This window comes from Trichophyton benhamiae (genome assembly GCF_000151125.1).
Source record: "Trichophyton benhamiae CBS 112371 chromosome Unknown Abenha-G-c-208f01.r1, whole genome shotgun sequence".
In the NCBI taxonomy this organism is placed as follows: Eukaryota; Fungi; Ascomycota; class Eurotiomycetes; order Onygenales; family Arthrodermataceae; genus Trichophyton; species Trichophyton benhamiae.
The window spans coordinates 231,191-257,568 of record NW_003315095.1 but is presented as its reverse complement, the minus strand read 5'-3'; the positions used below and the strand labels follow the sequence as shown (position 1 = coordinate 257,568).

General features: G+C 50.4%; 10 protein-coding genes across 10 annotated transcripts; 2 read left to right on the top strand and 8 right to left on the bottom strand.

The window, feature by feature from the left end:
• Positions 1–6,423, top strand: ARB_01354 (uncharacterized protein; the record flags this gene model as incomplete). The annotated part of the gene is made up of 1 exon (XM_003012349.1): positions 1–6,423. The coding sequence occupies one exon, from the start codon at positions 1–3 to the stop codon at positions 6,421–6,423; it is 6,423 nt and encodes a 2,140-aa protein (XP_003012395.1).
• An 860-nt stretch (positions 6,424–7,283) lies between these two features.
• On the bottom strand, positions 7,284–9,134 carry ARB_01353 (beta-N-hexosaminidase, putative; the record flags this gene model as incomplete). The annotated part of the gene is made up of 1 exon (XM_003012348.1): positions 7,284–9,134. The coding sequence occupies one exon, from the start codon at positions 9,132–9,134 to the stop codon at positions 7,284–7,286; it is 1,851 nt and encodes a 616-aa protein (XP_003012394.1).
• A 1,327-nt stretch (positions 9,135–10,461) lies between these two features.
• Positions 10,462–12,081, bottom strand: ARB_01352 (isoflavone reductase family protein; the record flags this gene model as incomplete). Its single annotated transcript, XM_003012347.1, has 3 exons — positions 10,462–11,455; positions 11,542–11,732; positions 11,770–12,081. 3 exons carry the CDS (start codon positions 12,079–12,081, stop codon positions 10,462–10,464), a joined length of 1,497 nt encoding a protein of 498 aa, XP_003012393.1.
• A 309-nt stretch (positions 12,082–12,390) lies between these two features.
• Positions 12,391–13,386, bottom strand: ARB_01351 (uncharacterized protein; the record flags this gene model as incomplete). Its single annotated transcript, XM_003012346.1, has 1 exon — positions 12,391–13,386. The coding sequence occupies one exon, from the start codon at positions 13,384–13,386 to the stop codon at positions 12,391–12,393; it is 996 nt and encodes a 331-aa protein (XP_003012392.1).
• An 83-nt stretch (positions 13,387–13,469) lies between these two features.
• ARB_01350 (uncharacterized protein) lies at positions 13,470–13,862 on the top strand (the record flags this gene model as incomplete). Its single annotated transcript, XM_003012345.1, has 2 exons — positions 13,470–13,474; positions 13,544–13,862. 2 exons carry the CDS (start codon positions 13,470–13,472, stop codon positions 13,860–13,862), a joined length of 324 nt encoding a protein of 107 aa, XP_003012391.1.
• A 347-nt stretch (positions 13,863–14,209) lies between these two features.
• On the bottom strand, positions 14,210–14,738 carry ARB_01349 (uncharacterized protein; the record flags this gene model as incomplete). The annotated part of the gene is made up of 2 exons (XM_003012344.1): positions 14,210–14,585; positions 14,722–14,738. The coding sequence occupies 2 exons, from the start codon at positions 14,736–14,738 to the stop codon at positions 14,210–14,212; spliced, it is 393 nt and encodes a 130-aa protein (XP_003012390.1).
• An 880-nt stretch (positions 14,739–15,618) lies between these two features.
• ARB_01348 (uncharacterized protein) lies at positions 15,619–16,329 on the bottom strand (the record flags this gene model as incomplete). The annotated part of the gene is made up of 2 exons (XM_003012343.1): positions 15,619–16,153; positions 16,256–16,329. The coding sequence occupies 2 exons, from the start codon at positions 16,327–16,329 to the stop codon at positions 15,619–15,621; spliced, it is 609 nt and encodes a 202-aa protein (XP_003012389.1).
• Positions 16,330–17,101: 772 nt separating this feature from the next.
• ARB_01347 (ribonuclease T2 family, putative) lies at positions 17,102–18,527 on the bottom strand (the record flags this gene model as incomplete). Its single annotated transcript, XM_003012342.1, has 4 exons — positions 17,102–17,616; positions 17,680–17,872; positions 17,928–18,222; positions 18,292–18,527. 4 exons carry the CDS (start codon positions 18,525–18,527, stop codon positions 17,102–17,104), a joined length of 1,239 nt encoding a protein of 412 aa, XP_003012388.1.
• Positions 18,528–19,801: 1,274 nt separating this feature from the next.
• ARB_01346 (uncharacterized protein) lies at positions 19,802–22,552 on the bottom strand (the record flags this gene model as incomplete). Its single annotated transcript, XM_003012341.1, has 4 exons — positions 19,802–19,947; positions 20,009–20,786; positions 20,844–22,404; positions 22,470–22,552. 4 exons carry the CDS (start codon positions 22,550–22,552, stop codon positions 19,802–19,804), a joined length of 2,568 nt encoding a protein of 855 aa, XP_003012387.1.
• A 1,076-nt stretch (positions 22,553–23,628) lies between these two features.
• ARB_01345 (extracelular serine carboxypeptidase, putative) lies at positions 23,629–26,315 on the bottom strand (the record flags this gene model as incomplete). Its single annotated transcript, XM_003012340.1, has 8 exons — positions 23,629–24,073; positions 24,112–24,214; positions 24,364–24,471; positions 24,551–24,849; positions 24,914–25,527; positions 25,593–25,867; positions 25,947–26,163; positions 26,226–26,315. The coding sequence occupies 8 exons, from the start codon at positions 26,313–26,315 to the stop codon at positions 23,629–23,631; spliced, it is 2,151 nt and encodes a 716-aa protein (XP_003012386.1).
• Between the last annotated feature and the right edge of the window lie 63 nt (positions 26,316–26,378).

The window sequence follows — 26,378 nt, the reverse complement described above, 5'->3', positions numbered from 1 at the left end:
ATGCCCTGGAAACCCCTACCTCGCATTGCGTTCGCCGTTGCGGTCTATCCCTTCCAGCCGTCGTCGCCCGCAGACCTTCCTCTCGAGCTCGGAGATGAGCTCTACATAATCGAACAGGGCGGTGCCAGCGGCGAGTGGTATCGCGGGTACCTGGTCGCGCCGCCCTCGCTGCTGGCCGGCCTGACGAGCGTTCGCGGACAGACGCTGGAGGCCCGCGTCTTCTCCGGCATATTTCCCAAGAACTGCGTCGAGGTGCGAGAAGTGCTCGGAGACGCAGACGAGGCAAACGACCGGCCGCGGGACAGCCCGGGCGTCGTGGTCAACGGCGACTCGCGTTCAATTGCCGCTGCGTCTCCGGAGAATGGCCAGCCAGGAGACATCAAGCCGACCTCCCGCGGCCTGGCTCCGGAGGTCAAGACCGCTCGCAAACTGTCGCCGCTGACCATCCTCAAGCTGGAAGAAGATGCGACCAAGCGACGGTCGGGCATGTCCATGCAGGCGGCAGCCGTGGCCTCCCTCACTCCGACCCCCACTCCTCCTGTTCCTCCTCCTCCTCATGCTCCTCCTCCGCGGCGGAACTCCGCCGACGCAAAGCCCGCGGCCCCTGTGCCAATGCTCAAGATAGGGGATGAGACGCCTACCTCGATGTCTGAGCCGCTGGTCGACGAGATTGCTTCCTGTCTACGTGAATGGCACTCAACAAACATCCATGGGCTGCTGCTCGGCAGACAGTACGCTACTCTGGAGAGCATGTCCAACATTGTCCTCGAACTCGACCTCGCTCGGCGGCAGCTTCTACACAATGTCCTGACCGCCCAGGAGAGAAAGACGCTACGCGAAGAAACCGTTTGGAACCTGGTTCGAGGGAACAAGATGCTGAGCGGGGATGTCATCGTCCGCGATCCTGCTCAGCGTGGCCGGCTGCTGACCGGAGACGATTCAGCCATCGAACTGACCAAGCTCCAGTCCGAAATGAGCATGCTTGACGGCAAGATAACGCATCCGTCTGATACTGTCTCCCTCCACCATCTTCTCTTCGAGCTCGATGCGGTCACCGGCACCATCTCGAGCCCAATTGTTCTTGCAGTCAGCCTGTGCTTACAGTCTCCGGCCGGCGATGTCAAGCCCCTATCCGAAACATATGCCTTAGATGTCCCCTCTGCAGAGAGTTTCTCCTCCCTTGCTGTCAGCGGGAAATTAAAGACCCTGTTTACCGAGCTAAGTGCGGCAGACATAGGAGAAATATCAGGCGCAGATTCAAAACTGTTCCTCGTCGTCAAGGTCCTCAGCTGGGAGGCACCTCGAACCGTGCCATTCCTCAGCAAATCCCACTCCTCCTCCGGCTCCAGCACTAGCAGAGCTGGAGCCCAGTTTAGCAATGCAGGCAAGGGCAGCTTACGGGGTAGAAGGAGCATGATGTGGGGGCCTAAGGGTAGCAAAGGTGGACAGCCCGTAGATCCGGCAGCAAAGGAGGCTACTAATAACGCTCCACCTCGATCCAGCGACGGGACGGATAAGGAGAAACAGACTGCGGCTCCCCCAAAGAAGAAAGACCCCGTCTGTCGTATGATTGGTGTAGGAGCAATTGAAGTCGGCCCCTTAGTCAAGGCCGGCAAGTCTACCGAGCAGGTGTTCACCATCTGGTCGCCCCTGAATGAAAATGAAGAAGAAGACGCAAACACAGACGGTTTCCATGAGATCATCCGCAGCCTAATTTACAGTCCAACCGGAAGGTATACCCGGTCATACCAAGCTGCTAGGCTACACACTCACCTGTATCCATTCACCAGCACAGATGCAGACGCCCTAGTCAAAAAGAACCCTACTCTCCTCCACAGCGTTACTCAGACCAGAAGGATAGGCTTTCCTGGGGCGCCAACGAAGCCAAGGTCAGATATATACGTTACCCTCTCACGAGCGAACATCTCACGGGATGCTCTCCTCTCGCACCCAGTCCACGGCCAGGTCCCTGTGCCACAGTCGACTGGTCTCCGAAACATACAACTAACCCTCGAAGTCCGCAATTCCGCAGGCGCCAGGGTGGAAAAATGCATCTGTCCTTCATCTAACGCTACCCCCGTCATTGCCTGGAGAACTACCGTCACCGAGAGGCTTTCTAGCTGGAATCAGACTATCCGCCTGAGCATCCCGGCCGACCAGGTACCCGGATCCCACCTGATTATGAGCATAGCAGATGCCCCGGAGTTCCCGTTCGCACTAAGCTGGATGCCTCTCTGGGACCAGCAAGCATTTATCCGTGACGGACCTCATTCTCTCTTACTCCATGCATATGATAAATCCACTTCCAGCATTGAAAACGGAAAAGGAGCCTATCTATCCCTGCCCTGGAGTGCCCTCGGGAAAAATGAATGCACCAAGGACGAAGCCGTGACCGGACCTATGGCAACCTTAATAGTAGAAACTGATCTATGCAGCACTGAATATTCCCAGGATCAAGTCATGCTCGGGCTTCTCAACTGGAAGGAGAAGCCTGCCTCGGAGCTTCTGGAGCTTCTGCGGAGGCTTGTCTTCGTCCCCGAGATCGAGATAGTCAAGCAGTTAAGCAACGTCTTCGATGCGTTGTTCGGTATAATCGTCGAACACTCGGGGCATGACGAGTTCGAGGACCTTGTGTTTACCGACATCGTCACTGTACTTGGAATCCTCCATGACCGTCGCTTTAACCTTGGACCGTTGGTTGATCAATATGCCAAGGAACAGTTCAACTTCCCCTTTGCTACTCCATGCTTGATAAGAAGCTATTGCCGTCTACTACAGGCCACCCCGGACTCCCAACAATCCCGTAATCTCCGTGCCGCTTTCAAGGTCGGAAGACATATACTCAAATTCATAATCAATGCCCGAGAACAGCAAAAGGCAAAGGAAGAAGGTATTGGCATTACAAACATCCAATCAACCTTCAACCGTGACTTGACCTTCATCTTCAAGTCCGTCGAAGCATTGATGCAAAATCCTGCCCCGATACTCGTTGGAAGCAAGACCCTCGTTGTCCAACATTTCCATACCTGGCTACCAGAGCTATCCAGTGCGCTTACCAAGGATGAAATCATCGACATTGCCTTGAGCTTTATGGACTCTTGCAAGGACGTTAAAGGCATGCTTATTCTCTATAAGCTTGTTCTTATCCAGAACTACTTCCAGCTTTCTCTATTTACCGAGCAGAAGGAGCGGAAGATGCTCTATGCTCGGTGTGCCGAATGGCTTGATCCTTACTGGGGAGCCGTGTCAGAAGTTACAGACCAATACAGAGATCAGGTCCGACTATGCTCGTCTATCATTGCAGAGCAGCTGAAGCATCCGGAGCCAGAGCTTTTCGAGTACATGCCCAAAGTCGTGGCATCTTACTGTGCTATCGCAGCCGATGGTGTTGAAGAGTCGAACTGGCTTTCCCTCCTATTCAGCAAATCCTTCCCATTCCAGCTAAAACAGTCGAAGACAAGCCAGAAATTCGACGAGGCTCTTGTTGAACTTTCCGCTCTCACTGCTGCGTTGTCCGCTATACCGAACCCAGTGGAGTTAGTTATGGAACAAGACGAGATGGCTATCTTCTTATCCCGCGCATTCACGACTCACATATCAATTCTCGACTGCGTTCCCTACCCTGCATCTTGGTTAAGTTTGCGCATATATCACCATCGCTCCGTGGTGAAGAGCTTGGAACATTGGTCAGCAATGCTTATCAAATCGTTCCTCCCGCCTGTTGAGGAAGCTGATACTTTCGACATGGAATTGTGGAGACTGTTTTTCGCTACAATTTTGAAGTTGGTATCAAGTGACGCTCTTGCTCTGGAAACCTTCCCTGAGCAAAAGCGACGTGCTGTGTGGAAAATCGCTGGCGATGTCCGTGAACATGGCGCTGAGCTTTTGCGTACCACTTGGAAGGCCATTGGTTGGGAGACTACCCCTGAAGAGCGTGACCGGTTTGGTTTGGATAGGCTTGGAGGATACCAAGTTCAATATGTTCCTAGCCTCGTGCCTCCGATTATCGAGCTTTGTTTGAGCGTCCATGAGGGACCTCGACGGGTTGCTGTTGAAATATTGCAGACCATGCTTGTCAGCGAATGGCAATTGAACGAAGACCTGGCCATGATAGAAGCTGAGATAATATCCAGCCTAGATGAAACCTTCAAGACAAGGAACTTCTCCGAAAGCATCACCCAGAAGCTGTTCATGACTGAGTTGATGGAACTCTTTGACTCAAAATCCGAGACTCTCGACCCCGAGCTCATGGTGGCATTGAAGGAACTGGTTGCTACTGTTGATGAACTGCTAGATCTCCTGGCCGCTGCACACTCCGGTAATATTTCTGAGAGTTTGAATACCTTGAAGCTAATGGAGTTCATGAAGGACATGGACAAGGAGGATATCTTCATTCGTTACGTGCATGAGCTTGCTAAGGGGCAGGTTGCGGCCCGGAATTTCACCGAAGCCGGCCTTGCACTTCAATTCCATGCCGACCTCTATAATTGGGATTCCTCACAGTTGCTTCCGGCTCTTGCGATTCCCGAGTTCCCAGAACAAAGTGCCTTCGATCGAAAGGAAGCCTTGTATTTCCAGATCATTCAGCATTTCGAAGACGGGAAGGCCTGGGCACATGCTCTTGCATGTTATCGGGAACTTGCAGACCAGTATGAGCATACCACCCTAGACTTTGCCAAACTTTCAAGAACGCAGACATCTATGGCTAGAATCTATGACTCCATTGTCAGAGATGATATCCAGGTCGCGAGATACTTCCGTGTCACTTTCAAGGGTCTTGGGTTCCCGGCTACTGTAAGGGATAAGCAATATATCTTCGAAGGACATCCGACAGATCGATTGGCCAGCTTTACCGACCGACTGCAGAAAGAATACCCGGCCGCTCAACTTATTACATCTGGAGAGATTGAAGATTTAGAGGGCCAGTTCCTTCGGGTATCCGCCGTTAGCATTCACCGCGACATGAACCATCCAGTCTATCAACGAACCAAGGTCCCCCAGTCCGTTAGAGACCACCTCTTGACGTCTGTACCTGCGCAATTTTCAGTTACGTCTAAGAAACACTTGAATGGAAACAATGTTAAGAAACAATGGGTCGAGAAGACTATCTATACTGTCGCAGAACCGTTTCCCAACATTCTTAGGCGCAGTGAGATAGTTGCAACTGACGAAGTTTCTCTGACGCCCTTGCAAACTGCTATAGAAAGGACATGGCGCAAGACCCAGGAACTTATAATTCTTGAAAGGAGAGCCACGTTGAACCCGGATGCGAATCTCTCAGCAGTAGCTGAACTTATTCGACAGCTTGTTGATGTTGAAGCCCAACCGTCCACTTGTGCTGCACTCTACCGTCAATTCCTTCAAGAGGATTATGATATGGATGTACCAACTGAGAATGGCGACGTAGATGGGCCAGTACACCCCAACCACCCTCTAAGAAACGCCCTTGCAACTGCTTTGATAGAGCATGCTGTAGCGATCAAGCGTTGCCTCATGCTATTCAACCTTCGACCATCGTATCAATCCGACCAGATAGAGCTTGTTCGTCAATTTGAATCTATCTTCTCCCACGAGCTTGCAACCTTCATACCTGTAGCCGGGCAATTCCAAGAAGACAACCTTCCCACCTTCAATCGATTTGATCCTTTTGCAAATACCCAGGCCCCTCGAGTACAAGATATCCAAAATGATGGTCCACCACCCAAGCCCTCACTTTCAAGATCTCTGTCCAACGCAGTATCCGAGGCTCCAAGCCGTCGCTTAAGCCTTAACCCGTTCAGACGTTCGCATCATGGGCCTTCTAACTCTGTCACGACCATTACCCAGGAAACAATAAGGTCCAATAGCAGCCTGAGAAATCAATCCATCAGCGAAGGAATGAAGCTCAACGGTACCACGATGGTAAACGAGCCACTGAGAGCCCCTACCTCGGCCAGCAACAAAGCGGATATGAATGAAAGAAAAGGCAGTCTTTCAGCCCAGAGCAAGACAGATGGCTCACAGAAACGCCGCAGCTGGTTCGGAAACGGTAGTACCACTAGTAGTAATAACGGCAACGCTACTGAAGCAAGGCCCAATTGTACAACAACCCCGTCCACGGAAGACATCAAAACGACACAACAGCGGATCATCGAAAGGGCGAAGGCTGCTCGCAAACAGAATGGAACTACTTACTCAACTATCCCCCAGACTCGACCGTCGACCAACGGCAGCAATCGAACGGGTATATCCGCTCGTTCAGGAGGCCAGCACTCCCCAATTAGCCCATTAACGAACAATTCGGGCGGAAGTAGCAACATGAGCGCATCTGCAGTGCGGGACTCCGTCATGAGACGGCTCAGCCTTTTGAAGTCCGGTCGAAAGGCCAGCCGTGCCAACTTCCGAGAAGGTGGCGCAATGGGCGGAGCAGTAAAGGAAGAATAGGCTCATACGGCGCATCCCTGAACGTATATACCCTCCCAGCCCTCGCTATCCTTCATATCCATATTCTGATCCCAACTCGGCTGCATTCAATCACCCATATTTGACGTCACTCCTCAACTACACTCCTCATATTCCCCTTCTCCCCTTTTATTTTTTCATTTTTCTGGCAGTCGGCCATTGCCATTTATTCCTTCAACCCCTTTTACCTCTTACATTCATGTAAGATATGACATTTTATTTGGATGAATGTTTTTATTCCCTTCTACATGTTGGATAATTCTTGAATGTTCCCCCCCTCTTTTTGATACCAATGCCCGAGCCCTCTATTGAATATACTTTCCTTTGTTTTAATACTTCTTACACCTGCATTTCTCTTTCCCAGCGCTACCTAGTGTATCTGGCAAGCAACAGCCTCATTGGCTCCGCATGGTATTCTCCTTTTAATCTTTCTTCTTCTTTCCCCTGATTTACTATGGCTATATTTAATCGTTAATTTCATTCCGTGTTCCGTTGAGTTGTCCTTGATGTAGATGATGTTTGTGCTGCAATTACCACATGGATGGCCGATATTAGCTTGAGCCTGGATTTGCATTAGAGTAGTAAACCATTGAAGTTTAGTTAAACGTTGATAAGGATAGAGAGTTATACCAGTAAAACCGATGGGACGCAATCATTAGTTATACAAGCCGTGCAGGGCAGAAATAAAGAACAGCCGCAAGAAGGCGGCTATAGATAAAATTAAAAAACGCTAATAATATGCGAATATAAAACTAATTAACAAGAAGCTAACTAAGCTAATGATTGCATATCAGTTATTAATTTTTTATTTTTTATTTTCTCCCAAGACAGATTGCAATTCTCTAACCAAGAACTGCGTTCGGGTCACTGTAAAGATCGCAGTGATGCGGATGCTTAAGACAGTATCTGGGCTGTAGTGGTGCGGCACCAATACCGTTGGCAGTAAGGTATTCCCTGAAGTTGTTTATACGGGCAGTCATAAGATACGTTCGCTTCTTGCCCTCTTTGTCACGGTTGCCGGACCAGAGCAGTTCGGCAAGAGCAGCAGCGCGGGGCCAGAATTTGGGAGTGATGTTAGCATCATCTATCTGCTCTGACCAGAGGGGAGCGATACCGCCTAGAATATGCTCCTTCTCCGGACCGGTAAGTTCAGAGGCGAAATCGTAATCGTAGATACGTTGCCAGGTCTTGTACGGAGCACACCAAGAGCCGCCGTCGCCGCCGTAGTTGAAGTTGGGCGTTCCGGGAGTGGGATTTCTCATGACGTTGTATCTGGGGTCATTGCTGACCCAGCCACCATTACCGCAGTCGAGGTAGAAGAAATCAGCAGAAGAGACGATAACATCATAGCCGTTGGAGGTAAGCTTTTTGATGTTGTCGAGCCCTCCATTCCAGGTCTGCAGGACAACGTTCCTTGGAATCCTCTCCGCGTGGATTTGCTCAGAGAGGAGCATGTCTTCCCAGTAGATGAAACGGCGGTGTTTGATCTTGTCGAGAGCCGGGAGGGTCCTGTCAACATATTCCTGAAGCAAGTCATTCAAGGTCATATCTGGATGTTCGGCAAGCCATTTGGTGACATGTTTGCTGAATTTGTAGCAGTTCGGCTGCAGTTCATCACCACCGAGATGATGGAATTCGTCCTCAAAGAGGCTAGAAACTTCTTTGTAAAGATTCTCGAGCACCTCGTAAGTCTTGTTATAGGCTATGTCAAGCTGTCCTGGGTTGGGCTCGAGAGCAGTGTGGTGTGGGAAGAAATCGTTGGACCACCAAGAATTTCCACAAGCCACCAAATCAGGATCAATCCGTTTCCAGCCAGAGGAAGAGTGACTGGGTGTGTCGATCTCAGGGATGACACGGATTCCACGTTGTCTAGCATACTCGATGATCTCCTTGATAGTCGCGTGGGAATAGACCATCCTCTTTGAATAGGCATCCTCGGTCATCTGAGGATAAGTGTTGACCTGAAGGGGCCAGGACTGGGTGTCAGTGATGTGCCAGTGGAGGACGTTTAGCTTTGACAGAGCCATGGCATCGAGCTGCTCCTTGATTTTACTTGGGGAGATGAAGTTACGGCCAGAATCGAGCAGGATGCCCCGGATTGGGTACAGAGGACCTTCACTAATGGTGAAAGGCCTCTCGATGTAAAACCGCTGGCTCTTTTCGTCGTAAACGACAATCTGCTGTAGAGTGGTGAATGCATGGCGAGCTCCCCAGGGAGTTTGGGCCTCAATTTCGATGGCCTCGGACTTTGCGCTAACCGTCAAGCTGTAGGATTCATCTACTTTATGAGCCAGCTTTGCATCGACATCCTTGACCTTGACTCTAACCCTTCTGATCATGGCACCGGGAGGAGCATTTTGTCTCTTTTCTTTGGGCTTGGAGGACTGGTCAGGGAACGGGTCGAACTTGGGGATGGGGCCCTCGAGTGCTTGCGGATACCATTTGAGGCGACGAATAGTGCTGTAGCATCTCTCCCATGCATCCCTAATGCCACTCTTGTGCGGTCCATGGTATGAGACAAATGGAGCGAGGTACTTGCGGCCTTCGTCGGCGTGAAGGTACCAGGTTACCGGTCCTGGTAGCGGGTTGATAGTAGGGGCTTTCAGGGCTTCCTCAATAACGGCATCAGAGGTGGCTTCAACGACGCCAGACAGCAGCACGGCCGTGATGGCCAGAGCTTTGGCGAAACGCATCGTTCTCCGGCCAATGTAGTTATTCAGTTGTAGTTCTTGTTTGACAGAGCGGACGAGAGAGAGGAAGAGAAAAAGAGAGAGCGAGTGAGGAGTGAGGAGGTGCAAAGGAATGTAAGTGATTGTAAACAAGAACCAGGGAGCAGACGGGGAGGACGGCCAGATTTATATCCTTTTACTGACTCCCGGCAAAAACCAGCCTCTGCCTGCTCAATTCACAGGTAGATCGCCACAGAACCTGCGACGCTGACTGGCTATCGAGGGTGAGCAGCAGCGAGGGCTTCACTCTTGCTGGTCAAGGCGGAGGACAGCTTGTGGTTGTCGATGCAGTCGTTGCTTTTTCCTGCGTGCAACCCTCCCTTCATCCATCGCGAAGGATGACCTCCACACCCGCAAATTAAGAATTTCTTTATCGCGCGAGTGAGATGGTTAAATAGCTCTCCGGAAATTAAACATATGGGCCAGATGCCAGTCCCAGAGGTAGGTAATTAGTCGAGCCGATATCTCTTAGGCGAAAAGGCAGCCTGTGAGGGTCAGTGGCGATTCTCTCCATTCCCTGCAGTATTGAACAAGGTAGCTAACTAGTTAACTAGTTAACTAGTTAAGCATCCCGGGACATCAGCCAGCGATATCAGATGATGGCTAGTTAACTGCACACAGACAGCGCGAGACAAGCATGCTGCCGTTTTCGTCAGGCTGCTGGGCCAAATACAAGATATACATGCAGTGGCATCTGCTCGGCTGGGCATGTAACCCTGAATGGTGGCGGATCTCGCTAGGATGTCTGCCCACATGGCATCGCGGTGACCTCGTAGATGGATGCTCTCACTAACTAGTTATTTATTACCGCTTGGCCTGCAACGGCTCAAGGGATCCTGAAGTGTGTCTAGGTTTCAAACCCCACTGCTGGAGGGCATCTCAGGAGAAACAGTGCCTCCTCCCGGTCGAGAGAGCTGGCGAGAATCTCAGACAGGCTGCTGGACGGGGCCAGAGAGGCCGTTGGTGTTTGTTGACATCGATATCAAAAGGTCCCTGTACATTCGCCGCTGGAGCAAGAGTCTGTTACAAAGGAGTAGTTAGCGAGTTTTAGTCAGCTATTGGCAGGTGGTGAGGAACGGAAGCTATTCCCCAGATTTAACCTTGATATCAAACCACTGATCAGGTTACTGCTCCTCCCGTGTCTTTGATCTAGATTGTATACGAGGTGTTACATGCGCCAGAGGTCACGATTCCATTCTGAGATGCTACCTACTTTTTTTCATTTGCCCACCTACATAAGCGAGCAGAGAGAGCAAATTTCACCCCTTCTAGCTTCAAGTTTATGTATCGTTCATGCATCAGCGGTGGGTCCGGATGGTTCCGCCCAGTACCTCTTGAGAAACTCCTCGACAGTCATGGGCTTTACATCCGGGCAGAGGCGGTTGAGCGTTGGCTGGACAGTGATGCCACCATCGCAACACACTTTCTTCAACTGACACTCCAACTTCTCAATGATCCCTGAAACCCCTTCCGCAGGGCTGGCAAGCCGCTCTTCGACCTGTTTCTTGGTGAACGGGCGTACCTCCATCGTGCGGCCTGTATACTTTTCGATCAGGCTCACAATCTCGTCGAACTGAAGAGTTGAACCGGCCATCCCAAGCTCTCGTTTTCCCCAGGGCTCCTCCAGGTCGATAGCCGCTGCGATGAACCTGCCAATGTCGCGGATGTTGGTCATGGTTATAGCGGCTGGTGGTGGTACGCTGCCACCCTCACACACGACCACAGGCACCTCAACCCAGCCCTCAACCAAGTTAAACAATAACGGCCCCTCAGCAAAGCCCGCCAGCGCCTCTGCCCGATTACCGTCTTTCTCAGGACTGCCGATTCCAAGGTAATTCATGAACATCCCGTTCGCAAAGAGGGCGGCGTCGATGTTGGATTGGAGCACAGCCTCCCACACGGGAAGCTTGGCCTCTCTCTCAAAGTCGACTAAGAAGTGCAACTTGTGTCCGCCAGAGAACTCGGACGGTGCAAAGCGTCGGCACCCAGCGGCCTCGGCGGCATGCAGCAGTCTGATCTGGGTATTGACGAACGTGTCTGTGTCATGGATAAGGAGCACACTAATGACAGTGTCGATATCATGCAGGGCCGCTACCAGCGAGTCCTTGGACTCGTAGTCGACGTACCGAGTTTCTACTTCGGCAGTAGCAGACGACCCAGAAACCACCCAAGCCGCCGTGCTAGACGCCGGGGAGCCGCCTTCTCGCTTCCTCGAGAGAATAACTGGCGTATGACGGCCGTTCGTTGCCAAAAGGGCTGAAACAACCGAATGGCCCAGCGTCGGACTAGAGCCTCCTGCGATCGCGACCTTGACCATGATGGATGAACTAGCTGCGGATAACTAACACTATGGCCTTCAGGACCTGCTCACATATATCTGAGGTTGCGAGAGAAGAGGAGAGCCATCCTGGCCCAGGCAACAGAGGACAGTTCTATATAGAGCCCTTCCTGCGCGTTGATCGTCGATCGTCGATCGTCGTCCGCCTTGTCGTTTTCGACGTCATCAAAGCGGAAAAAGTTCGTGTTCTGGCATGTTCCCTTTTTGGGTTTAGCGCCGTGCTCCTAGCCAATAGTCAGTTAGATTATATAAGAAGGTCACGTGTTTTCGTGACTCAAAGGCGACTTCTTCGTATTTTTTGGAAACGCCGACGACGATATTTGGCTGGCAGAAGGCAGATCCTTGACAGGGCGCAGCTAATCCTGCATGCACTATCCATGTACGTAGATACATAGACCTTGGCTCGTTGCGTTGCTGCGTTGTGCTGCCCAATGTAATTTGTAGGAAAGTGTTGATCACGTGACGGACAAGCTTCCATCCAAGGTTTTGGCGATAGTTGGCTGAAGACGTCAAGATATCGGGGCTGAACGTCAGAGAGAGGCAACATACCATATGCATCAAAACAGCTTTCATTTCCTCATGGAAGACGTCTAATGTACACAGCTTAACAACAAGATCAATCAATGTCAATTTTCCTCTCCCTGTCCGACGTTTACTTTTTTTATTATTTTTTTCTCCCTTTTTCTTTTCCTTTTGTCAATCTTTCTCCATTTCCATATCCCCAATTGAATCAATGCAAAACCAACGCCAAATGAGATCCAGTGCTTTCCCACAAAATGAAAAAATTTACCTGCATACCTGACTCCGTGTTGTGACTTCGGTGTCAAATCCTTCTTTTTTTTTTTTTTTTATTGTGTGTGTTGGGGGAAGCTGGGGACTCATTTATCCAAGGTTGACCTGCTTTCCACCGTGTTGTTTAGCAGCATCATTGGCTCCGTTCCGCATGCGCTCGCTCCTTGCCAGATACTCGGCCCAAGCTCTGGCGTCATGGTCCAAACGTGCTTTCGTAGCTGCATCGGTCCTTTGGCGTCTCTCCTTCATGACCCTGTCCTTGGAACGTTTCTGCTTGGCCAATTTCTCCTTTTCAGCTTTTGCTTTCTGGCTCTTTTCTTTCTCGGCCTTCTCTTGTTCGAGTCTCTTGGCTTCGGCTTCCTTCGCCTTACTGTGGGCTTCTTCGATATCGTCATAAAATTTCTGGAGTTGATCCCTGAAGGGCGCTGCCTTTTTCTTTGCTTCGATGAATTTCTCGGCAAAAAATTTGAGGGAATCTGCTCTTTTTTTATACTGCTCTTGTTGATGCTTGCCTTCTGCAACACACCCTTTCAGTGCAAGAATGGTCTTCTCTGCGGCATGCGGCTCATAATGACCCGGATTGGAGCGGATATCCCGTCGTTTATCGTTGAGTTGCTGGGCAATAGCAAATGACTCTGTCAGAGCAGTCTTTTCTTTCCTGTAAACCTCATGTGTTGCAAAGTAGCGGACACGAGCGGCTGCCAATTCCCCAAAAGCATCGGTGAACTTTTCAGGCAAATCCTTGGGGAAGTTGAAAATCATCTCGTTAAGGCGTTTATACTCGAATTGGATGCCAGGCTCGCCGCTGTACATGTCGAGTTCGATGGGGTTCAGGGTCTTCTTTGTGCCATTGCAGTAGTCTCTCCAGATCACTACTGCTAGGGGAATAGTGCTAGGAATTTCCCCCCCATACCCTATAGGGCCCTCCAAGGGGAAATACTCGGAGGTGAACGACTTCTGTGAGACAAAGTACCCGGGTTCCAGCCCTGGAACCACTTTTTGTTTCTTTTTTGCTGGTTCTCTGGTGATCTCAGGTGATAGATTTGCTGTGGGAGCGGCCGACTTCATGATTAAAGGAGAGGCCATTTTGAGATATCCCTGTTCCTTGAGCCGGTAGAACTGTGCTGTATTTGCCCTTTTTCTGTGGCAAATACGTCGTTTTATCAGTTATGAGGTAAAATGTGATGGCTGCGAGTTGAGGAAGAGAGTACATACCTGTTTACTCTCCCAAGGGGGGGACAAGAGAGGTTGAAGATGCAAAGGCGGTTGGTGAACAGGAGGAAAAGGAACAGGAAGAGGAAGAAGAAGCAGCAGAAGAAGAAGAGGAGGAGGAAGAAGAGGAGGGGGAGGGAGTCGGAAGTCTGGTATCTGGAACTCAGCGCTGGAGAGTTTGGAACTCTGGCTGTGACTCTTTAGATGTCCTCCTTTACCAGCCCCCTGAATTTCGCGGCCACCCATCTCTCCTCTCCCCCTCTTTTACTGCCAGATTCCTCCATGATGAGGCTGTGACACGCATAGAGAGTAATAACCATGACTTCTGGCTACCACTATCCTCTCTGTGAAGGCCGTTTGGCGCAGAAGGGCGAGTGAAGGGCGGCGGAAGATACCTCGCCTGCAGTGGCAACGTCACTTACATTTGCGGCGCCGGCGAGCCCTAGCACCGGAACTGGGGCGTCTGCTCCGGGATGTGCGTGCAGGTCGCCATATACCTGAGGACAGGCGAATTCTTGGGGTCAAGAGAGTGTCTCTGGAGGCCTCCCGGCCGCGCTGCTGCTTGGGGGGCGTGCATGAACTTGCAGCAGGCGCGGCTAAAGAGAAGGGGCTACGAGATGTCCACTTTAGGTGGAGCGAGTGTCATTTGCTTAGGTCTAGCTGGTCTATCTACTGCCACATCAACCTGTTATACTGCTTACAGCTCCTTTCCTTCATCAGATAGCTCTCCAGCGGCATTTAAGACGGGGGAGGGGGAGTTCGTTTCTCGCCATGGCTGTGAGTGAGTGCCGAGGTTTGTGTGTGCGCGCGTTCCAAACGTCCAGCCGAAGTCGTTGACGTAGGCAAATATGGAAGCAAAGTATATTTTGTCGCCGCCAATGATGACCAACAGCGGCTTGAAGAGACAGCAGAGGTGAAGATTGGACACAGGAAATACGCCCAAAAACACCGTTTTACCATCCTCTGGCTCCTTTGGAATAAGCTTAGCCTTTGCATAGGGTTCTCTAGGCTCAAGTCTTAGGTTCTGAGGAAGATTTCTCAAAAGAATAGAGACTGGACATGCCTCTCCTTCGCTAAAGCAGTTACTTTAGGCCAGGCATTTGATCTCTAGCCCTTTGAACATGGAAGAGCTCCAGGCGTCCTGGTTCCTGGCCTACAGATATCCAAAATACTCCTAGAGAGGTACCGTGATATCATCTGTTTATTTACTCTGCTAACCCTTTCATTTTGACAGGATATGAGGTGTTTTGCAAAGAATCTCACAATCCCTGATCTACCCCTGAAAAACTAGCCAGCTCACAGCTGACTTCACGCCATTATAACCGCTCTGATATCGAGTACAGAGCCACGGACATACATACATAACTAGCTGATTTCTGCCGCCCATTGGTGTCTGAATCATAGAGGGAGGACACCTTAGTTCTGCGGGCAGTTGATATAAAACACCCCTTCGACCTCCAATTGAAGTAGTTTGATTGGACAATGGACGCCGATCAGAAGCTACATTGTAGTACGAACCTACGTACGGTTAAGAGGACAAAAGAGAATTGAGTTATGCTTATGGGGCTACATATACCAGTATTTGGGCGTGCGCAGTAGTATAGACTAGCTTACGTTTGGCTTGGATTGAGCCACAACGAGTGGGATGGCAGGAGAAGAGACCATTTCCCCTTGTGACCGACAGACTTGGCTAACGTTCTACATAACATACCTAGTCATTTATATTGGGTGGAAAAGCCTATTATTAAAAGGGGGTAGGAAAATGTATTCATTCCGAGTAGAAAGCCAAGGCAATAGCCCCAGAGACCTACAGACATCATTGCATCGGTAATGTTTATAACATCGTAATAAGTAGGTAAATGCACAAACTCCCGATCAAAACCGCTTTCCACATACAACAGCACCAGCACCAGCACAGTAATGCCCCGCCCGTCCAGTCAAGACATAAAACAGAGGGTGCTATGGCAATAAAAGTTATATCTTCTTTTTCATTCCTTAAACCTGCAGGAGAACCATGCTTGTCTTCGGAAAAAGAGAAGATATGAAGAAAGGGGCTTCTCTCTCTTTTTTTTTGGCAGAAAAATTTGTTCGTATTGTTGTGTGGTTTTACTTTCTGATAGCACGCTGGTAGAAAGCAAGCTCCTCTCCCTCCAAGATATAACCATCCACTCGTCCACTCTGGCCAGGTCTGGAAGAGACAACAGCATACAATCGACCGGCCTCGAACTGCTTCTCAAGAGCAGGCTCAACTTTGCCCATTACAGCAACACGAGCTGCCTGCTTCTTGGCAACGCTGTTGCTCTTCTTCTCCTCGGTAGTCTCGGCAGCGGTCTTTTGCTGGCGTCGTCGGCCAAGGGGCTGACCGTAGTGTGCCTCATACCATTGTCGGAAAGGAGCAGCGTCGACTTGGACAACAGCAGATTTGGTGAGGGTGTTGGTACGGACAAGTTCGTTGTTGGAAGGGTGGTAGGACACGGCAATCACACGGACTTTGCGGGAGAGACCCTCAGAGCCCCAGGAGAAGTTGCCGGACTCGAGACGGAGGGCACGGAATTTCTGGTTACCACCGCGAACGCGGACGGTGTGGATGCGCTTGGGGCCAATACGGGTGTTGGCTGGCTGGCGGCCCTTCTCGAAAGCCCTGGATGTCCGCCACCGTCAGTCTCTACTCCTCAATTCTTTGTCTTTCTTTCTTTATTTTTTTTTTCCTCGTCCAGAGTGTTCCCCGGGAAAATATCCATACCTCTTCTTGCGGTAGTGAGCTCTCTTAGCACCGGTGGCCGAACGCTTGTGGCGGGAGTCTCGTGAGATACCCATGATTGCGGTTGATGTATTGGACTATAATTGGGGGAAAAAATCGCAGTTAGAATGGACCAGATCATGTAAACCCTTCACAAGAACACATTTATTATCAAGACAAGCAGAAACACAACGTGCTTGATATCTCGTTCACGGTATCTCGACAGCGCTGCGTTGACAATGTCTTCTCTCCTTGCGCAAAATTCGTCCACACAAAAAGTCCACACACACCCACAACCAGACAGTAACGAAACCGCGGTCCCAAGGGATGAAATGCGGCAAGGGCAAGCAGATTGGAAGGCTCACCTTGTATTATCTTTGTAGTCCCTTCACCAAAAGCAAACGCCGTGGGCTGATGTCGAAGGGGCGGAGATGTTGGCGGTTGAATGAGCTTGTCGTCCTCGTCGATAAAACTGAATTTCGCACAGTCGCTTCGCTTACAATTTTTTGCCCTACATTTAGAAAAGCGCTAGTCTCGAAGTGGGATGGTCCAGATATTCAAAGCTTGTTAGTAATAGAACACTAAGCCGAAGTTATGCTTGCCGACCTAGGACTAGTGCAGGAGTTATGCAGAAAGCATAAAAGGTCATACTCTGCTTTCGTTGGGCAGTTACAACTTTCTGGATGCATTTTGCAGGAGAGCGAGTACATTCTGTAAATATGGGCATATATATATTCATGTTCATATCTATTCATATACTGAAAAGGTCATGTCTTTAAACAGATACTAAATACGCTTGCAAGAGTGAGCGCATATAAGCGTGTCTGGACTGTACATCATAAGAATTATCTAAATGGCCTGCCATGAAACGGTGAGTGGGATAGCTCGCGGAGCAGTGTAGACAGGAACCTGAGTGGAACCACTTGGGATTTTGTCAGCATAAAAGGTGGACTTGCCGCTGGCAGCGAGCTTTCCTTCGGAAGCCTGGGAGATAGTTAGTAAGAGTATTTGGCATGGAAAGGATGGAGGGAGACATACCCCAAAGACAGAAGCGGTGACTCCAGAGCCACACTTGAACTGATCATTAACCATGCCACATGCACCCTTGCTAGATGTCAAGGTGAATCCGGAGCCGGAAGCAGCAGCGCGATAAGTAGCACAGGTTCCGGTGGTGTACCAGTTTCCACTGCTAATGAGGCATCCGTCTTCCTCGCCCATGACAGTCACGGTAAGATAGCCCTTTCCAGAGAAGGTACCAGTGGGGGCTGGGCTGCCAGGGGTGGTGGTGGTTGGTGGCTGAGTGCCCCCGCTGTTCTTAGGGAGGTATCGAATGCCGGTGTCAGGGCAGGTTGATGGAGATCCACCTGTACAGAGGTGTTAGAAATGCACTAAGGCATTGAGTATTAAAGGCTATGGCATTGACGCACCTGGGAGAGTAGGAATATATTCTCCAGTCTGGGCAGATCCACGGACGTTATAGAAGTACCAGGCTTCGTTGAGAGCACCGTTCTTGCAGTTGAAAGTGATTTCCATGCCGAAAGAAGACTTAACAGCGGCCTGTAGGTCACGGAGGGCGTAGGTCTTGTCATTGCTTGGAGTGATGCCAGCATCAGCGAGGGTCTAAATAGAGTGTTAGCTTATACCCAGAGAGCGACAAGACTGAGGATACACCAACTTTGTAGGTGTTCAATCCCTTGAACAACTCAACGAGTTTGGTAAAGTAGTCGCCAACTTCCTGCTGGGGCATATAGTCCATGTAGCACTTCGTCTCGAAGGTGCTCATGCATGTACCATGCTTGTTCCACTCGTGTTCCCAGAAGGATTCATCATCACCCTTGTAGTCCTTGAAGTACTTCATCATGTACTCAAGAGTATCATGTTTGCCCTGAGCCTGGAGAATCTGGGTAATATTGCTATATTCACGGCTCATGTCACAGAATTGCTCGTAGGTACCATCACAGTTATCGGGCCTAGAATATTCATCAACAACATTAGAGACTCGGTTTCGTTCCATCATACTCATGCAGAAAAGAACTCACCAGAGACCGTGGATGGTCCATGAATCTTCAGGGCCAGTAGCTGGGTCTGCATCCCAGAACTGAGTTTGAAGAATAAGGCCACCAGGAGTGTTGAAGCAACAGGTATCTCCGACGGGGCCGGAGTTATGACAACTCACCTCGCCGCCAGGAGGGCAAGTAGGGCCATCAGCACGAACTCCAGAAAAGAGCTGGGATGCCGCAAGCATCACAGCAGCCGTGGTTGAGGAGGCCAACATGGTTGGGTGTAGTGGTGAGGAGGAGGTATGGGGATGAGACGTCGGGATATAGGTAGTTGAGGACTGAAGGAGCCTTCAACGCCGGTCTCAGCCAGGCGGGAGCTCAGCTGCTACTTATATGCCGATCGACTGTGATACAGCAGAGCGCCCTCTCTCAGCAGGGCGATCCATAAGAGCAGACTGAAAAGCCGAGCTCTTCGCTTCGATATGCGCATTGCAGGCATCGACGCCACGGGCCCCTACGCAGGTCTCCTCCACCCTAGTCACCAGCTTAGCCCATCGCAGCCAGTGGGAGCTCCATGTGTTTTGCTTCTCCGTGTTTTTGCTTCTTTTCTTCTTCGCCTTCCCGCAGTCTAAGTAGCTAAAAGCGATGATGTAATCAGGGACGGACTTGACCGGTGACTCTGCTTAATAATAAGGATCATGCGCCTGACATTGAGCTATAGCGATTATGTCATCACGTTTGTTTAGACGACATTGAAACATAGGTAACGGCTCCCGTCTCCTCGTTACGGAATACTCTCTGTAGACTTAGCCCGATAATACTCCTCTGGTTGTCGGCATGATTTCTCTTATCCTTATAGTGCAGGCTATATATACTCCAAGGCGTATATAATCATTACTATTCCGTAATGCACCCTTATCTATCGTGGCTACTGGACAAGGAGAGTCTGTGGATTACCTGGTACCTTAGTATCCCTGCCTTCGGCTAGTTATATAATTTGAATATTGCTGGACAGAAAGCGGAGAGCCAGACCAGGTCTCAACAATCTATTTTCTCTCGTATGTAGCTTACATTTTGCCAAAGCGAGTTCATTCATCGACAAATACTCTACTCATGTTGTCATGTTGTTGTTCCTGTGTGGAGTCTCTACCACCGTGATCCACTTTTATATTCCAGACATGAATTCCGGGCGGATGACATAATGCATTAAAACAGCCAACCAATGGCTGTAGTTCAGAGGCTGAGTCATATAAATTAATCATAAAATAACTAGCTCACGTGAGAATGACTTGCCGCGAAAGCCCTTGACTAGCATAGGCCAATAGAAAGACAAAGTCGCCTGCCGGCCAGGGGTACTCGGTATGGTTCATACTTTAATGTCTTTTATCCAGTTGTATTGTATATGTTCTACTGGGTCCGCTTGCTATGTAACAATACCAATGTAAATCTTTTATACTTAGAAGTACAGGCGGGAAGCCCCTGTATATTGGTAGGGGTCAATGCTCCATATAATGCGCCGTATCAGAAGAGAGAAAATGGCAGCGAAGACCTACAGCCCCGCAACGATCATCAGTCCGTATCCAAGGGTTACAACAAGGCCGAATGAGAGGACACTCGCTGGTACGCCTCGTGTGATGAAATGACGGACACGAAGATATCGCTGGCCGGTCTCTGGAACTTCCATCATGATGGCAGCTGCGAACACAAAAACGTTAGATAAGGATTTCTCGAACACAGGCATGTAATTGAAACTTACTCATATTGGGGAAGCCGCTTGTGGGGAGGCCCATAGCCACAGAGCACATCAATGCACTTCCCATCACTAGGAGGTTAGGATGTGGCTCGTTCATTCCCATACCCACTTCTTTGACAAGGGGTAGCAGAATCAACGCCGCCACAGTATGGGAGATGAAAGTTGCCACCACTAGAATCAACGCCGCAAAGACAAAGAGGACGCCGTACAGGCTCAACCCAGCCACGCTGCTTGTTATAGAGCGGGCGATGGTATGTAGCAGTCCGGAAGACGTGACCGCCTTCCCGAGACAGAGACCACCTGACGCTAGAATGATAATAGTCCAGAGGAAGTTGTTAAAGTCTTCTTTCGTGAGAATTCCTGTGCCAAAAAACAGAACTAGAGGGAGGATGGCGATGACGCCCATGTCTCCAAAGGTGCTTTCAAGCTGATGGCTGACGCACCATAAGCAGATGGTGCCGATAGTGACGATGGTGATGAACCATTGGATACCGGTGAACTTATCCTTGACGGAACGGATTGGGACGATGGTTGTTCCGCGGCTTGGGTTGAAAGTGATAAGGAGAAGGACCCAGATTCCCAGAATTGAGAGAATGCAAATTGGCAGGGCAATGAAGAACCAAGTTCCCCAGCTGATGGCAGGATCCATGTTCTGCAATGCAATGATGTTCTGTGGCGAGGCAATTGGAGATGCAGCGCCTCCAATGTTAGAAGCCAGGGCAATGCCTAGGATTACGGCTTTTGAGAACCGGGAATCGGTAGGCAGGTTTCGAAGCATCGGCTAGATGGGACACTTGTTAGCGGTGTTATTCCCACAGGCACAAATTTGCAAACTTACTTGAATGATGGAAAAGCAAAGCACTGGAGCAGCAACATTGCTAATCCACATACTCAAAAACATGCCAACAAACATGTTCGTCAGGAGCACGGTTCTTGGCTTGGTACCTGCTTTGCTTAGCACAAATGTAGCCATTCTGCGTGCAATATCATGTTTTGATAGAGCAGCGGCAATTGTAAAGCCTCCAAGGAGAAGCATTATGACTGGCGTCCACATTGCTGCAAAGACTGCACTTGTAGCCTCTTTCGCGCCCAGTCTAGAGTGATCTTCTTCTGAACGCATGATCCCCAGTGTGACAGTAAGGAAGGGGACGAGGATTGATGTCACGAAAAGCGGTATCACCTCGGTAGCCCATAGCAAACTGACAAACACCAGCATTGCCAGGCAGTTTTGCTGTTCGGGCTTCTTCATGATTGGCACCACAAGCATAACCCCGAATATAATAAGGATAACTATCAGTGTCGCAAAAGTAGACGATAGGAGCCATGCTGGGACAGGACACCGTCCCACGGGGGTTATGAACTCCTTTATGCTTGCTTCTTGCTCATCACCCTGTCGTTGAGCCGTTTCCATATCCTGCTCTCCTCCAAGCAGTGTTCTGCGTATTCCCATGTTTGCAGCCTGAGTCTTCCTTTCTATACCGATCATCTCCCGCCATATGGTATTTCGTTCCCAAACGACATGCTCGCGTAGATGGAGACGAAGCTCTCGTCTAGACAGACCCAGATCACCATCCGTAACAAACCCAGCGTACAGTCTCTCGACTCTGGCAATGGTGTTATCAAGCTTGGCTATTGTCGGGTCTGTGAACGGCATGGCCACTAGGACGGTGGAGTCCATATACTGCCTTCTCAGGTTCCTGTCAAGAGTTTTGTCATATTTCTTCAAAGCCTTTGAGAATCCAGTACGGTTAAGCTGGATAAATGACTTGAGCTCGCAGAGGGACACATATATGCCGATTGTTCGTTTCTTCAATGATACGCCAATGTCATAGATCGCAGTGTGCTCAGGATCATGCGCTACTCCCATAAACCGTGAATCCATAAGCTCGCTGTTCAACAGGTCCTCCTGAGGCCGTGGATCCCTTGTCCAATCTCTTGACGAGGCAGAATGTCTCCGTATCCTCCGCTGTGGGAACTCAGCCATATCCATGTTATCTTCCGAGTCATCACTGTCAGCATCCCCCTCAGGCCCAGAGGGTTCACTGATGGTACTTGAGCGATGTTGGGTAAGGGTAGCATGGCGAGAGGCCTCACTACGCCGGCGATTTCTGCCACCAAAGCTCAATGTTCGTGACTTGACGAGTGAATGAGCAACGGGTTCCATGTTGATTCCTATGCTATCCCGGGCGAACGATTCCAGCTCCTGTGCGATATCCTCTACCTCCTGATACAAATCCGTTTCCTTTTTGCGGTAGAAAGAGCATATCTTCTCCAACTCTCCATCTAGGGCGCGGCGGAATATGGCATCTGTATCAATACTCCTGTCGAGGAGAGGGGCAGACTCGAGTTGTCCATTTTCGTGCTCGGGGTTATTCACTTGTCTTTCAAGAGTGTATATCCTACAAGAACAGTTAGCCTAGGAAGGAAAATTTGCTGACTCTCCTCGTAAATAGGGACCCCTCACAGTTTCTTCAAGTTGCTATACGCAATATAGCTGTCACTCCAATCCGGAACGGAGTTGAACTGGATGCTGTGTGAGAACTTCATGTTCTCTTCTTCTGTTGCGAGCCGGGCCTGCGATCCACGGCCTAGTTCGTATATTCGTTGCCGTAGTCCTCCTTCTCCGAAATAGGTGCTTTTATATGGACTCCCTTCTCCGATACTCTCCCTCCGTTTTGCCCTGGTGCCGTCACTTCTCTCTTGTCGACGACTTTTATATCTATTGTGCCGTTGACCACCCTCTCGCTTACAAGCTGCCTGGCGAGAATTATTTCGATGACCCCTCCTTTCCCCCCACCCAAAGAGCCATGCAAGTCCAGTGGGACTCTTCTTCCTGGCGCGATGTGTTCGATCTACCTCGGAGCCTGATTCAGATCTGAGTCGAGCAACCGGGGCAGAAGATGTGGGTGATGCTAAGGCGGACGGACGAGTGATTTCGTCGAGCTCAAAACTCTGGCTGGCGTCTTGTCGAGCCAGGGTGGGCAGACGTTGAGCATTTATCTCCAGTAGTCACCTGCGCACTGCTGTTCCGGGATGTCTTCTTGACGTGTTGTATACATAAATAGCCCTGGACCCGGTGGTGGTTAGACGGCGTCGGGGCGGGTAAGATGCCCGCGATTCAGGCGAATCGAATCCAACCCAACGGAGTCAGCCTGACCAGTGGTGAGCGGCTCGACGGGGTAACTTGCTGGACACCCGGGTGTCATTCGACGAGGTGTCTCTTGCCGTGGGTACTGGGATGCAGTCAGTTGTAGCGGAAGTTGACTTTTTTGCGCGCTGTCAGTGGTTGGCCGGACGGAAGCAGGCAAGGTGAGGCAAGCTTTTGCGATCAGTCAGGACGGGGATTCTCCCTGGGCGAATTGGTGTCTCTGGAGGAGCAAAAAGAAGGAAATAAATTAATAACGGATCTCACGGGTTCGTCTCGCCAAGTTCGTGAGGTGTCTGCCGCTGCAGTCGCGCAAGGCGTCAGGAGTTGCGGCCGGGGAGGTTGAAGATGCAGGCCAGGTCGATCTCAGTTACAGCCGCCTTGCTGCTAAACTCTGGAGCCAGTTACGGGACACACAGCAGCAGCCTCGCCCTTTGGTCCGCTACAGCTGGTTACAGGTCATATTACGGGGGACCGTCTAAATATCGAGACGCAGCTTTCGGCTTTCTGTACAGCTGGCGGCGAAAAGGACACTCAACACACAACAGCACTCAGCAGCAGCATCATGACTCCACAAAACTTCTCCAGACCTTAGCACAGCAGCTTTAAGAGTCTCGATATCTGGGATGAACGTAAACGACGAAAAAGCAAAGACGAGAAAGCTTACGAAACCCAGCCTCGTGGTAAGCCCTGTGCACACAATTGGATCTCCCGCCGCTGGCGAGAGCTGCTGGCCGCGGCGGTCCTTTTTGCTTTTGCTTGGTTGTGCAGCCAGGTCACGAGAGGGACAACGATAGCCGATGGGTGAGCAGCATATACGGGCTACGACAACTGACAACCCGGCGCAGGCCCAGGAGGAGATGGCGATTCGCGGGTCAGCTGGCTGCTCATGAGATGGTGATACCGCATTTTTTGTGCTTGTGCTGTTCACTTCCAGCCAGGGTTCACGATCAGATCTTACGGGGGGACAAGGAAAGGCAGAACGTGAGCAGGTAATTCATCATTCATCAAAGATAAGTTCTTCCGTATGCCGGTAAATGTCTGATGATCAATGTATATATGTACTTAAGAAGGTCATGTCTCGCTCCTGCCCCTCTTCTAGGCGATGTGGTGGAAACGTTTACGCTTCCATTCTGCGGGGCGGAGAAAAAAGAGAGTGATACGTTAGCAGTCAAGGCCAGGCCGACATGGTTGAGAATACGGGCTCACTTACCCTTCATCCATTCCTTGACGAAGCGGGCTTCCTCAGCCTGAACTTCCTTGATCCGCTGTGGTGGAAGCTCGGCGGTGGTCTCGTTGGGATAGAGTCCATTCTCGTCCCCTAAAGTGTAACGGACATTGGTGAGCATCATGTAACATAACACATAAGGTCTAACATTTGAAAGAGTGACTTCACTTACAGTGGTGGACAGCGTCAGGGATGAGGATAAACGGCTTGTTGGTGGAGGTTCCTCGCTTTCTGGCAGCAGTCGCGTGGACACCAGCCTCCTTCCATGGGTCTGAACCTCCATCGACAAAGGCAAGACGGTCATACTCGATGTCGAAAGCGCCATACTTGTTGACAAGGTCAACGTTGGATGGTTTGGTAATGCCAAAGGCCTGCTTGCAGATGTTGGAAGTGTATGGCAGGTCGATCAGTCGGGAAATGACAGGACGGATGTTCTTGGGAGCACCGCTGCCGGTCTGGAGGTATCCCCATCTATTGCAATCACAGTTAACACGAGAGTTCGCAACTTATAATAATAGCGCCAAAACAGACTTACTCGTTGCAGTATTGCCAGGGCCATGCTCTCCAGCTCTGGTCGGCATTATCCTGCTTGTAAAAGGCCTCATCGTAGGAGTTCAGGCACTCCTCAGCAGTTTGGCCCTGGCCGGAGCAGGACTCCAAGGTGCTCTTGTTGAGCCAACCGACAAAGTTGAGCAGCTGGGGTAGGATCTCAGGAGCTTCACGTCCGTGTCCGCCGGCTTCGATGATACGCTTAGCAGAAGCCTTCTGCTGAGCAGTAACCGGATAGAGGTAACGGTCACTGGTGATTTCACCGCAGTACTGGTAGAAGCTCTTGCCGCTAATGGCAGGGTCCCAGTTGGTGGACTGCCATCCGGTAATACCAGAGGAGAGGGCATTGGCAAAGTCAGCATCACGGAGGCGGCCAAGACCAAACAAGTTCTTCAACTCTCTGGTGGTGTTGGCATTCTTTCCGTTGATAATAATGTTGTCAACGATATCAACGAAGTTTTGGGTGACATGGACACAGTCCTGAGGGGCCTCCTGACGGATGGGCTCAAAGTACTGCCAGTAATCATATATGGCCTTGGTCACACCAGAGGAAGAGATGGCTCCCCAGAAGATATCAGGGTACTGTGTTCGAAGGAATGCCTGTCAACAGATGGGTTAGTATAGATGGAAATTCGAGACCACCCGAGTTATATACTCCTACTTACAACTTGTCCACCAGCATATGAGCCTCCGTACAGGATATGCGCAGTACCAGGAGCAGTCAAGTTATATTTCTCAAGACCCGGGAACTTGATGTTCTTGGAGAAGTAAGCAGTATCAGCAAGTGCTTGTTCGGTTGTCAAGAAGCGCAAGCTCTTGTTCGAGAAATCGGGAGTTGGAAGAGAGCCACCGTAGTATCGGTGCTCCATGATAACTCCGATACCATTTGTTGCCTGTGCAAGCTGGGCCAGGATACCCTTCTGGAGGAATGGAATGCGACCTAAAACAATCACTTCGTGAGTGCTGCTTGCGGACTCAAGACGTGATATCTCAAAACGGGCACAGTCGCCATCACCTACCTTCGCCGCTAGTCTCTCCGCCATGAAGAATGATCACAGGGCCACCCTCCTTGTAATGGCTAGCATCAAACCAGTATCGCAGGTTGAACTTCTCCGTGGTGTGAGGTTCATATCGGCTGCTCTTTGGGAAGTGGTCGATGGGGATCTGGATAGTATGCGCAGGGAACGCAGCATTTACATCCTGACTGCGGGCAACAAGAGCCTTGTTACGATGGGACTGACGACAGAGTCAACGGTATTGACCATTTTTGAGCTGGATGGGCTCTAGTATCATCTTACCTCTGCGCGGAGCTGGCTGATCGGAGTAACCGGGAGTTTAGCCTGTACTGCAGCTACAAGCAGTAGCAAACAGGCCGTAAGCTTGACCATGATGTGAGAGGATGAATGAACGGATTTATCCCACGACGCAATCTGCACCACAGAAGAGCAATC